Source organism: Balearica regulorum, chromosome 2, assembly GCF_011004875.1.
Source record: "Balearica regulorum gibbericeps isolate bBalReg1 chromosome 2, bBalReg1.pri, whole genome shotgun sequence".
Classification (NCBI taxonomy): Eukaryota; Metazoa; Chordata; class Aves; order Gruiformes; family Gruidae; genus Balearica; species Balearica regulorum.
Window position 1 is genome coordinate 123,859,910 of NC_046185.1, and position 12,355 is coordinate 123,872,264.

A 12,355-nucleotide genomic window follows, 5' to 3' on the forward strand; every position below is an offset into this window, starting at 1 on the left:
CTTGCAACTAAAAGAGGGTAAGCGTACAACCAATGTGCACATACAGGATTAGGGTAGGGCATTTCTGTTGGTTGACTAAAATAAAAAAAATTGCCTTTAGAGAGGATGTATTATTTGTAATAAAGATTTGAAACAAAAAAGTTTTATACAAATGTCATCGTTAATAAAAATGAAGATTATCTATATGTGAATTGACTTTAAACAACATGTTTTTCAAAGTTTTCCCTGAACCATGAGACAGCCTTTGGGGACTACAGGAAAAACACACTAATATGGCAAATGTTATAAATCCCCAGAATAACTCTTATCCCATTTATGTTTTGATTCTGTCATCGCTATCCATCTACCCTTATCCTGAGGCAGTAATGAAATACAAGACTTGTTTCAAGTAGGGATGAGTGAGCACTGTACTTTGAAAGCTATAGTTAACTAAACGGAGCCCAGACTGCCATCAGTGCATTAAATGTTATGCCAATACGAGTCCAACATCACACTGCCATAACTCTTCTGGAGCTTGTCTTCCATTACAGCTAGCGAGAGGGACCAGGGCACGTGGCAAAGTAACAAAACTGGTAAATGTGAGGCATTCTGACTTGGGCACAGTGCACTCAATATGGTCAAAAAGTGGTGAAGGCTCCATTTACAAAGGGTACATTTTCAAATGTCTGAGTCACACATGAGCCTAAAGGTAAATTTTTCATCATGTTCACATGATTCAGGAATCCTGTTTTCCAAAACCCTGAAGGTTGTGCAAGCACAAAGATATGGGAGGTTTTCACATGTGACCCTTCTAAGCCAGCAGAAGAATATTTTTAATACTATTTATTGTGAAATAGCAATGCTACCTCAACCTATCTGGTATTAATTTTCCATGGGTCTTAGTCTAAGGCTAGAAGAAAATCACTGATAAAAACCCTTTTAAAATTTGCAGTTGTTTATCGGCATCAACCTACTATATCAAGGTTAAAAGTTACAGGGAAAATCGTTGAGTAAATCATGATATACCCGCAGAGTCCTTGACTGCCCATCTGACTTTCTCCCATTAGGAAAACAATTTTCTGACTATTTCTATTCTCGTAGAATGTCATTTTGGTTGTCATCTGCTTATAAGGAGATCACAAAAGTAAGACGGCAAACAAGGCTGGGGGATGGAAAGCAACATACGCAAATATTTTCCAGTTAATATATATGTTATTGCTATCTGTTATGGCAAGAGGTTTATCTGGTTGCAGTTAAAAAGCTATGGTAGGAATTGGAGATACAATCTTTTTCTACAGTGGGGTTTTTTAAATCCACCAAGTAAACGGATACAGAATGCACACATCAGGAAAATGTGGCTGAAATCGATATATAGAGGGAAATAAAGGAGCAACATTTCCAGCAGGCCAACCTACTGCAAGGGATATCACTGAAGAAAGCGTGTGGTATTTAAATGGGCGGGTGGCAAGTGGCAAAGGAGACGAGAGGGGCAGGCAGAGCAGAGGCAGGCAGACACAGGGTGGTAGCGCCGTGTGGCACATCTCTTCCCTCCTGCCGGCAAGCGTGCCGGCCTGGGAGAAAACTGTCCACAGCACGCCGAATGAAAAAGCTCCTTTGTCTCCTCTACAGCACAGTCCTGCCTATTTTTCTGTCACGAGGGACACTACCTGGTGTTAAATTATACATAAACATCAAGTAAGACTTTCTGTTGGAAATGAAAAGCTAATCATCCAGTAACATGATTTAGTGGATACTTATAATCAAAACCAAGAATTAACCACCAGCATTTGAGCAATTCAAACTGTGCTTTCGGTAAGAGTTCATCTCTACTCACAAAGAATAATAGAAGCTTAACAAAATATTCTCCTTCCTGGGGCATGGGGAATGTAATATTTATCTGCACTGGTTTCCAGTGGGACATCATGTGCCACAATCAATCATCTCATAAAATATTATTAAGTAAAGCAGTGGCAATTTAGATAATAACACGACAAACTAAGTTACAAGAAGAACCAAAAAGCTAACAAAATTAGAAAGTTCCCAGTTTCATCAGCTCACAGGGTTACCAAAACTCATGTCTTAAATTCTGCTAACTTTATCGTAATATTTTCTTCATTTTTTTTTTTTTTTTAAGCTGTGGAGGTGCCTAGAACAGACTCTATAGTTAGGCATAAAACCACAGCAAACTTAGAATGGACACAGATTCTTTATTTTCTTTCAAAACAGGCCATTAATTCTGATGCCTCTTGAGTCCTCTGCGTAGTAATTCTCTGACAACTTTTCAGACATTTCTAATAAAGAATTCATCTCTGAATGAAACCTGGGGAATGGTGGTTCTGCCTTTTTGCTTTTACACTTCTTCAGTACTAAATGCCTCATGTCCATTTATGTAAGAACATAATCTTGGGAAACACATGGGAAAAATCTTTCAGTGAAGAGACTGGCATGGTTACAGACAACACATGGAGGTAACCCACAATGGCAATGACACTGGAACTGAAACTGTACGCCACTTATCCACTGTCCGTCTGCTTTTCCACCTACAAGCACACATCCTTTCATGGACACAACTCTCTGGCTGGCAATGAACATAAATTTAACTTGGCATATTGAGGGTGCCACTTGCTATAAAAGTTATCTCTCTCTTCATAGCCCTTTACCAAGGGGCAAATACATCCAATTACCACACCAAAATATCTCTTCTAGTACTGCCAAAAAAACCCATTTACTGCACATTGTCAAATAAAACTCAAAACACATATACACAAAAACTGGGACTGGTAAAATGCTTAGGTTTTCCTTTTAGAAAGGGAGACTTTCTGCAAGGATTAGAGATTCTTTGGCTTCCACAAGTCTCATAACTCATCATATATGCACATTTAAGATTTCTTATGGTGTGCAATTAAATCCAAATACTAGAATACAGGACTGATTTTAACTGTGAGTTTGTTCAGTGCAGCTCATCTCCCTACAACGAACACAGCAGTAGCTTTACTCCACTGAGATGGAAACTTCCACCAGGGTCTGGACAGAGGCGCAGCAACGCAGCAGTGGGAATTGGGCTTCCAGGACACAGTCAGTCCCACGCTATAGTCATTGCCTGGTGAGAGAAAACTGAAGAACTCGTCTCCAAAGAGTTGAGGGATGTGGAAGGGGAATTCAAATTGGGATGAGAATCCAGTGCTAGTGAACTGGTAATGTAGTGTAATTTTATCCACATTGTTGTATAGCTAACTCCCACCAGAGGTTACTCTATTATGAAGTCAAAATATTTGAACACAAATGTGAATAACAAACAATACTACACTATATACCTTCATTTTAATTTTGCCCTCCTCATATAAATCAATGTATTGATGCTTACATGGAGTACACATTTGAATTTTGATTAATGACCCCGTTAAGTGGATCCATACCTGAGAAACTGATCAAAGATAGGAAATGAAACTAAAGCATACATGGTGGGATTCACCATGTTGTTTCCTTCTGACATATCACTAATATATAGGTAAAGTGCATCAATATTCTTCTGCGAGGGAAACAAAAAATCACCTGCACTGCTTCTAATGAATGTTGGTAGAAGTGTAATGCAGCTTTAAGTAGTAGTCACAAATTGATGAAAGGTGACAATTTACTCAGGGAAAATAAAAAGAGTTGACTGGTCAAATCATAAAGCAGATTCAGATTTGGCAGAGACTCTGTAAGACAGCTGTGCTTTACCCTTTCCCAGTACTTGAAATGCATTACTGAAGCACTGAGGATCCTTTAAAGTACATACAACTACAAAGGACTTTTTTGATGGATAAGCATATAAGGGAGGGGTAACATGTGTTGATCCTGGCAATTCAAAGCATGCAGGAATGCAGCTCTCTTGCAGTCCCTGAAGCAAAGCTTCAGAAGCAACGCTTTAGAGCTTGTTATTCTCTTACAATCAATGCAATTAGATAAGGTATCACCCATCCTCCCCTTTTCACTAAATCAAATGGTGCTCCTTAAAGAAGTAGAATCTTTACAGTGGCGGACTCTTGTCAAAGGGAGCAGGGAGGCTGCTCTTACATGACCTAGGGCTTGAATGTGGCTGAGAAGCCGAGCGAGGCTGCCGTGTAAACACTTTTAGCTGGATATAAGCAAGTATCCACTTACTGTTGGTTGCATAACATATGGCGGATGAGGCATCCATGAAGTACTCTGGACCTGCATATCAAATACTTCTAATTAGCACAGAAAAGTTTAAAACAGAACTCAAAGATTTACTTGAAAATATTCTATTACAACTACAAAGCTAATTTTGGCAGAAGACTTAAGTCATGTAACTCAACGCAAAATTCATTTATGCTTCATAAAGTTCTGGACAAAGGAAAAAGCTTTCAAATTTCATTTGATAATGTTTTCTACCAAAGTCAGAAGTCTGAGCGATTGCACCTCTTCTGTGGTCCACAGTGTTTTATCTCATAAAACACTCTTCAATATTCCATGTTGTCCTATTTTTTCATTTGTATTGTTTGCTTTCATCCATCAATATAATCACGAACATGTCATCCAACCGACAGTGCAGGAGATATAAAATGTTCAAAGATCCCACAATGATTTATTCCATTTTCAGTAAGAACTGTAGATCTAATTCAGAGTTTCTGAAGCTTATTCTAATTGAAAGCTTCCATGGCAAAGCTGGCTTAAGATGTCCCTGCTCCCCAGGACCAGCTCTCACCTTGGGCATCATGGAGTTCGTTCCCACCAGATCTCTATATGCCTCACCAAAATCTTTCCTTGTTATTCTGCCTTGTGACTGATGTGTAACAGATTCCATGGATATACAAATTTTACTAACAATTAAATGCATTACAGAGTTCTTGTGCATTTGTGGTGGCATCTCTGAGCCGTAACTCCCTCTTGTGCTAAGCGTTAATGGTCCACATGCTATCATAACTCAGACTCAACCCCAAGAGCTGTGTATCCCAGTTTCCTTTTGCATCAGTCTGGGCACCACAACACACAGGAAGTATATAAAAACATAGCTGTGCCACAGCTATCCCATGGCACCTCACTAGCTGTCCCCAAGCTCACAGAGATCGGCACGTGACATCTCAGACTGAGCACAAGCAGGGATCACTAGGAGAAAGCTACAAGGTCCCAATCCTCCAGATGCCCTGTGATTGTGTTCATGAAGCAAGTGGTGAGAATTAATTGCATAAATGCGTGCCTCAACACTTGGAAGTTTACCAAAGTAGATTTTTAGTTGAAAAGCAGGTTCAGTGAAACATCTTTAGAACCAAAACCAGTGCACATACATGCAAACACACCTCTACTACAAAATTTCCTACTGTGAATCCCCACTAGTTAAAATATATCAGAGCTGCCACAGTTTGCTGCTGTTCGTTGCTCCCACTCTTGCACCCTTGCAGTTCCTCCTCTGTGCCAGGGCAAATGTCTCAGGGCTTACACTGCAAAGTAGCTATGAAGAATGATAGAGGTAAAAAAAAAATAATTTAAAAAAAATCAATGTTTTTGGTGCAAATACATCAAACCATGAACTGATGCAATGGTTCCAGTCAGGATGGCAGAAGGGAGCAACTGTGAACTGTGGAGCAGTGATAGGACTAAGTGGCTGGGTGGCCTGAATTCAGTGGCCTGACTAAGAGGGAGGAGGTACAGCTCTCTTAAGCCAGCTTTGCTACTGAGAAAAGTGCATGTGAGCTGCACTTGTATGTCTGACACTGACATTTCTTTGGTGTTGCTATTTACTGAAATTTACTGAATTTTTTTCACCAAAACAACTTTTGTTTGGCAAGTGTTACATAGCCATCTAAAATTAAGTAATAAATAAATGTCAGAGAAAATGACAAGAATTATATATCAAGTTTAAAACAATAGCATCAAGTTTAAAACAACAGTAAGCGTAAGTACAAACTCCCAGAATTACCTGTAAGCAGTAGCATACCATCTCAAAAAACCCAACTCACCAACCCAACCCTAACATTGAGAAAAACGCTCCATGTAGCTTTGCAAGTTTGGGTAGTTTGTCTCAGGTAGGACTCAGGATTGGAAGAGCACTGATGCTATAGGACAGAAATAACTGAAATGGGAAAATGTGTAGCCAATGACCAGCTTCAGAGTGAAATGACATGTTTCCAGAGAATGGCTGATAATAAAAATTTACAACCTAGTTTTGACTTCCATCTCAGAAAGCCAGAGCATGGCATTAATTTCCCAGTGGAGATCTGTGAGGGATATGTTGAAAAGAGAAATTCTGAACGACAAAACGTATGTGAGACTAAAGAAGGATATGAGGACAGTTATCCTCAAGTAACTTGCTTTGTCTGGGATTATCAAATAAAAATGAGGGCTTTTAAAGGATGCTGTTACTGGAGCTAATACAGCCGAGGTCAAAAGGTCAAAATATGATGCAGTCAACATAAATTATAAAAAAACGCATTTAAAAAAATTTTGGCTAATGAAAGGGAGTCAAATGACAAAACATTTCAATAAGAGTGACAAGCTTCTGCTGTTGTCAACTGGAAATGAAGCAAAATGCTGTTTACTAGAGAAGCTTATTGAAATAAGAAAAAATTACCGTGGCTATCACTGCTGGTGTGAGGAATGCAGGAGACACTTCAAACCCTACACCAAATGATACCTGAATACTACTAGAAAGCCTTTTGTTTAAAGTGTGACTCAAGAGCGTAAGCACTCACACAATTTCCCGTGGTATACACTCTGCCTTCATCCACATCCAAAACATAATTAACTGGGAAACATAGTAGACAAGCGCAAATCTGACGTACCTGATATGTAGAGACAGGGGAAGCAGCAATGAATGGCGTGATTGATGTCTGTGGAATCATGCGGTTTGTTGGAATACTGTACGGTGAGGAATAAAATCTGCAAACAAAGAACAAAAGCGAGATTTTTTCAACCTTTCCACTGCTAGGCTCTGACTGACTAATTCACTGCCTCCCGGGCAAAGACAAAAAGAGTCTACACAGGTAATTATGTCCATCTATTTCCAAAACCACAATAAAGAAGATGTGATGGCTCCACTGAACAGATCTTGAAAATGGAAAGGAGGAGGAATATTTACACAAAGAACATTTTTTTCACTTCAACTAGCACAAATATAGAACTTCATGATACAAGAAGTAATTATCTGAAATGCAAAGACAGCTGATTTTCCAGAGTGTTAGCTAGTGAAAGGGAATTTCTTACGCGATATCGAAGACAATATTACTGATTTCATTTTTACATGTGGTACTGTTTTCTTTTCAGATCTTAATGCTTCAGTGCTGAGAATAACACATTCTATATGCATGCCTGAATTATTTTATTAAGGGATGGCTACAAAAACTCTGGCTGAAATTTTCATATTCATCTAGGCAGAGTGCAAAAAACCCACCTTCTGGTGAAATGTATCACAAATTACGAGTCTAAATGCCCCAGGCAGCACTGAAAAATCTCAGATTTAGTTGTTTTTATTTCCACTGTTACATGTTATGAACAAAAGTTGCACTATCTCTTGCTTGATGGCAATAAATGTTATATTCCTTCTCCTTCCCTGTGGGTTAATGATTATTGATAAAATTATCGCTTGGAAAATATCACTGCTGGTGGATTGTGTTAAGTACTTAATATGTGTGTGCTCATAAAGATTTTTGCATTTGCCCTTTTTTCGGTTTTAACTGTAAGCCAAAAAAATAAAATTGCTTAAAAAAAGAATGTTTGCGGTCTTATAGCTGTCAAAATGCTGGTATTTTGGACTTCGAGAGAGAGAAACACTCCTGTGCAGTGTTCTCTTGTCTGATTTAAACCCCATGCAGATCCTTCTCATATAGCGTGCACCAATCTTACGAGTAACAGAAGATTTTGTACACACGCTCTCTCTGTAACAGTGGATTACACTCCCTGCCTTTTTATGGTTTTTTTTTTTTCTCCCCATGCTGAGGCAATCAACAGTAGCTTTCCATGAGAGCCATGCAACAAAAAAATCATTACTGGTGTTTAAACAAGTGCTCTATTTCCTGATCGCCCTGGCATCCTGGATTTAGTACTAATCAGTCTAGTTCAGACTGGATGCATTCATTCTGGATGCAGGCTCAAATAACCACCAACTTCATCCAACCAATAGACTCGGAAAAACAGGCTGCCGTCTTTGAAGGTTGGGTGGAAACATTTGAAGTTGGGAGGGGAGAGGGAGACAGAGAAGCAATCATTTGTTCTCTCTATTCCAAATAAGATTTTAAAATGCCAAAAGCAGCAGGTGGCGTCTGAGTGATTTTTTTGTTTAATAGAAATATATCGCTATTTTAGGAACACTTATCTGCCCTAATGCTCACACAGAGACTATTTTAAAACTGTGCCTTTGCCCAATTTTATATATATATCCTATTATGAGAACTTAGAGGCATTTGTATCCCACTACTTGTATCAAACATGAAGTTCATACAACATTGGAGGGGAAAGGATTTTTACAGTATTAGCTGGGTTCATCTATGGTGTTAGCACGATCCACATGTTATCTAGGTCCTGGTACAGGGGTCTACTCCCAGGTCAAGGTTAACTAGCAGTCACCCTGGCTATGCTGTTCCTAAGTGGATGAACTAAGAAATGCTCTGTGTGGCAAATGAAAACAGTCAATGGCAGACTGACAGAATTCACTCTACAGGTAAAATCTATACTAGAAATACATACACACCTCTTGAACTGAAGGACAGTATAAAAACAAAAGTCTTGAGAAAACAAACACATTTTTGTTCATTCTGTTCTCATTCTGTCCATCAGCCTGGCATTGATGCTGCACTCCTACTCATAACGCATATGAACTGCTCGGACAAAGAGGAGTGCAGGGGACAAACAACTTTCCATTTGGTAGTAATGCTGACTCTTTGGAATAAACTCTCCAATAAATCCCAGCAAATGCTACCAAATTTACAGAAAATGTGTGCTACGCCAAGAACTTGACAGACAGCTAACCATTTCAGTTTCAGCTTAGAGATGCAGTTATCTGAATAGCACATAAGCTTGTCGAATATACACTCTGGTAATGTGAAAAATACAACCCTTCCAACACCCCTGCCAATACCATTTATCTGTCGCAGTTTCGAATGCTCTCCAATAAGCATCAAATAAAACATACTATCAGGACATTCAGCTATATTGTGAAAATGCATGCACCAGAGTGTCAAAGAAGAGAAAGGAAGGAAATCTGAGATAGCAAATGACAATGTAAGAAAATCCAGTTCATATATTTCAATTTTAATAATAATAAAGCAAATTTAACAATCTGAGTCGCTGTGACAGGTTGTAGGACAAACATTTTGCAATCAGGAATCCCTTACACACAGAGACAAAGGTTTGTTTCCCTGCCACAGCATCACTTGTGCCCAAAGGGATATAAAAAAGGATTTGGATATTGTCCAAGGAAATTCAACAGAGCAAGAACCGAACAAGTGTATTCTGAAGGCCTCTTTGCCACACATGAAGTACAGTGGTATGGTGAGGATAGGGGTGTCCCCACTGGGGACACACTCAAGCGGAGCCCCCCCAGATGCAGGATGCTCAACCTGCCACAGTGCTGGAGCCATGCACCGCCCTGGCAGGGCCTGCTCGCAAAGAGAGTGCAACATGCTCTCATCCATGGGACACAGAGGCATCTCCCCAAATTCCCTTTACATACAAATAGGCTAATACCCTACCATATAATTGGCATAAGTGACTTGCTGGGGACCTGAAAAAAGACAGGAGTAGTAAAAACGCAGTCATCCGTTCTGGTGTAAACCCTACAGCATCCCAACAAGATCTGCAGCTGTTGACCTTGCCATATTTGATCTTAGGCTTTCTTTTTTTTTTTTTTAGGCTCAGGGAGAGATGACATGAAGTGGAAGATGCATGTTGTAGGTAAGTCCAAGGGAATAAAGGATTCTCAGTCATCAGAATATGTACATCAGAAAGAGGAGTGGAAAGAGATATGAATTATACTAGCATTGACTCATTTTAGATATATTGTTCGATTACGCCCCCAAGTTTCCTGGCATTAAAATGTACATTATCTTATACTGTACTTTGAGAGCTGTAGGCTTTGTGGTAGTTGACCTGAGAGCTCTCCAAAAGACGCAGCTGCGTTTTCTGCAAATGCAGTTTGCAACCTTATATTGGCCCGTGCAGTTTTTTGCAGATTCGAGCCAGTGTCCCTGCTCCTCAGCTGCCAATTGCAATGCTAAAAGCAAGAGTGTAGAAAGGCAGGTGGCAGGGACAAGGCAAAATGTACATTGCCCTTGTATTAAAAATAGACCTTTTCAGCATGCCTGGATTCTATAAACACAGGGAAAACTCATCACTAGGAAGCAAAAAGATGTTCCTGGATGTTCATGAAGAGGGGTTTATACAGGGTTCAAAAGAAAATGTTTTTAAGAGATGTTAAAAAGAACCACATTCTCAGTACATCGTCAGGCACACACAGGCAATGCTATAGGAACAGTTTCTGTTGCTTAACAGACAAAGCACATACTCTCCTCCTACATCAGCCCTCCCTCCGCATTTGGGGACTGCATTATCTGTAGCGTCTGGTCGCTATTTCCCTGCCAAAAAAATGAAAAAAAGATTAAAAAAAATCCATATGGTTCCCATCCTATGGGGGAATGTGCAAGCTTCCACACAGAATCTGCACAAGAGCAAGACCCTATTTGCACTGCAATAAACACCATTTGCTCATGCCTCGTGCCTGCAGGCAATACTGAAAAAGTTAGATTCATAAATAGTATCCTGGGGCTCACATAATGTAAGAGTATTACCAAGCGTTATCAAGGCAGCAATTTTCTCTTGCAATAAGCCACAGAGTCAGATGTTTGAGATGAAAAAGACCTATCTGAATATTGAGCCCATTGGCCAGCAAATGCGCAGTATAGTCCCCCAGATATCAGATATTAAACTGATACAGTACATCGCAATCTTAGTCAAATGGCCAGGAGGACTCAAGCCTCAGGAACATTTTAAATGAGCACCCTTACAGTGCAAGTACAAGAGCTCTATTTTGTTCTTTGCATGAGTGCATTAAACCACTAAAACAATATTAATACCACAAATTGAAAAATCAATAGCATATTACAACAGACACACTACTCCCCAAAATAAAACCCGAGTACCTTTGTAAACGCAATTCAGAAAAGGCTGATTATAAAACAAAAAAGGCACAGAGAGACTGGCAGGGGAAAAGAGCTTATCTGCTGAAGTGTGTGGTTACCATGTCTTTGGTAACTCATACGGCAATGCTATGGTACATTACTGGCCGGATTCTCTACTCCATTATACCAGGTTTACACTGATGTAACTCCACTGGATGCTTAAACAGAGTTACATGGGCATAAAAACAATATAATGAAATGGAGAATCAAGCTTTACAACGTAATAGACTCAGAAGAAAATTATCTATTCCTTTGTGGGGAAAAAATCTTAGCTATTTTTAGTGAAAGCCTCTCTCTCACTGTCTTCTGTTTTATTCCTGCTGTAGATTTTCAAGGCAAATATGCAGTTATACAGTAATAAAAGTGACAGTACTACACCACGAGCAATGAGAACCCACCTTTTCATCTGGACAACATACAACAGTCCAGATTCTTCCCTGAGGTTTGGTTATGCGCCAACTCAAAAGCTAATATAATCCGCACCTCTTAAGGAACTGTAAATTTTAAATACCATCCCATGACACCTGCAGAGACATGTGTCTCAGGCTTCCATCATCTGTATAATCCTGCATGGACTTAGCAATTTATATGCATCAAAATGCGTCTATCAGCTCTATAAAGGACCTTAATAGATATCAGCATGTGCAGTCAATCTTTCTTTTTAAGTTTTACTGGTGATTGGGTGCTGGTGGGCACTCAAAGGTCTAAGCAACTCGTGCTTATCACAGCACATAAAAAGTCCTGAGCTGTGTGCAGGGTCAACACGGACTGCACCGAACAGGCCTGCTACAAGGAAGGAGTTTTTTGTTTTACAGACCGTTGAGTAACATCGCTCCACGCAAACCTTAATGACTTGGTCCACCTTACTGCCAAAGTATTATGCAGCATAACGGGTATGGGCACACCACTGACACAAGGGGACTGCAGGCAGCAGCTTTGTGCTCACTTCCAGACTGTCCTCGCTGTGAGGAAGAGCAATGTGTTTGCCTAACACCCCTTCACTGACAATTAAATTAACCTGTTTGACTTCATAGTGTTTAAGAGCCTTTAAATGTCTTTCGCCATGGCCACACACCTGCTTTGTTACCCATGTCTTGTGTCAGTGAGCAACAAATCACATTTGCACATTTTACAAGCAAAGCATCCCAGACTTAGCTGAAATAAAACCCATGAGCTAGATTTTTATTGTACTTGCAAGTAAAGAG

At 39.7% G+C, this 12,355-nt stretch overlaps 1 protein-coding gene across 6 annotated transcripts in view; it reads right to left on the reverse strand.

Annotated features, from left to right (window-relative positions):
- RBMS3 (RNA binding motif single stranded interacting protein 3) overlaps positions 1-12,355 on the reverse strand; it is a 715,580-nt gene that overhangs the window by 61,565 nt on the left and 641,660 nt on the right. For all 6 annotated transcript variants that reach the window (XM_075745772.1, XM_075745774.1, XM_075745775.1 and 3 more), the window contains 2 exons: positions 6,762-6,858; positions 4,123-4,173 (listed from right to left, as the gene is read on the reverse strand). In XM_075745772.1, the coding sequence (XP_075601887.1) occupies positions 4,123-4,173; positions 6,762-6,858 (148 nt within the window). The remainder of the gene's footprint in view (positions 1-4,122; positions 4,174-6,761; positions 6,859-12,355) is intronic.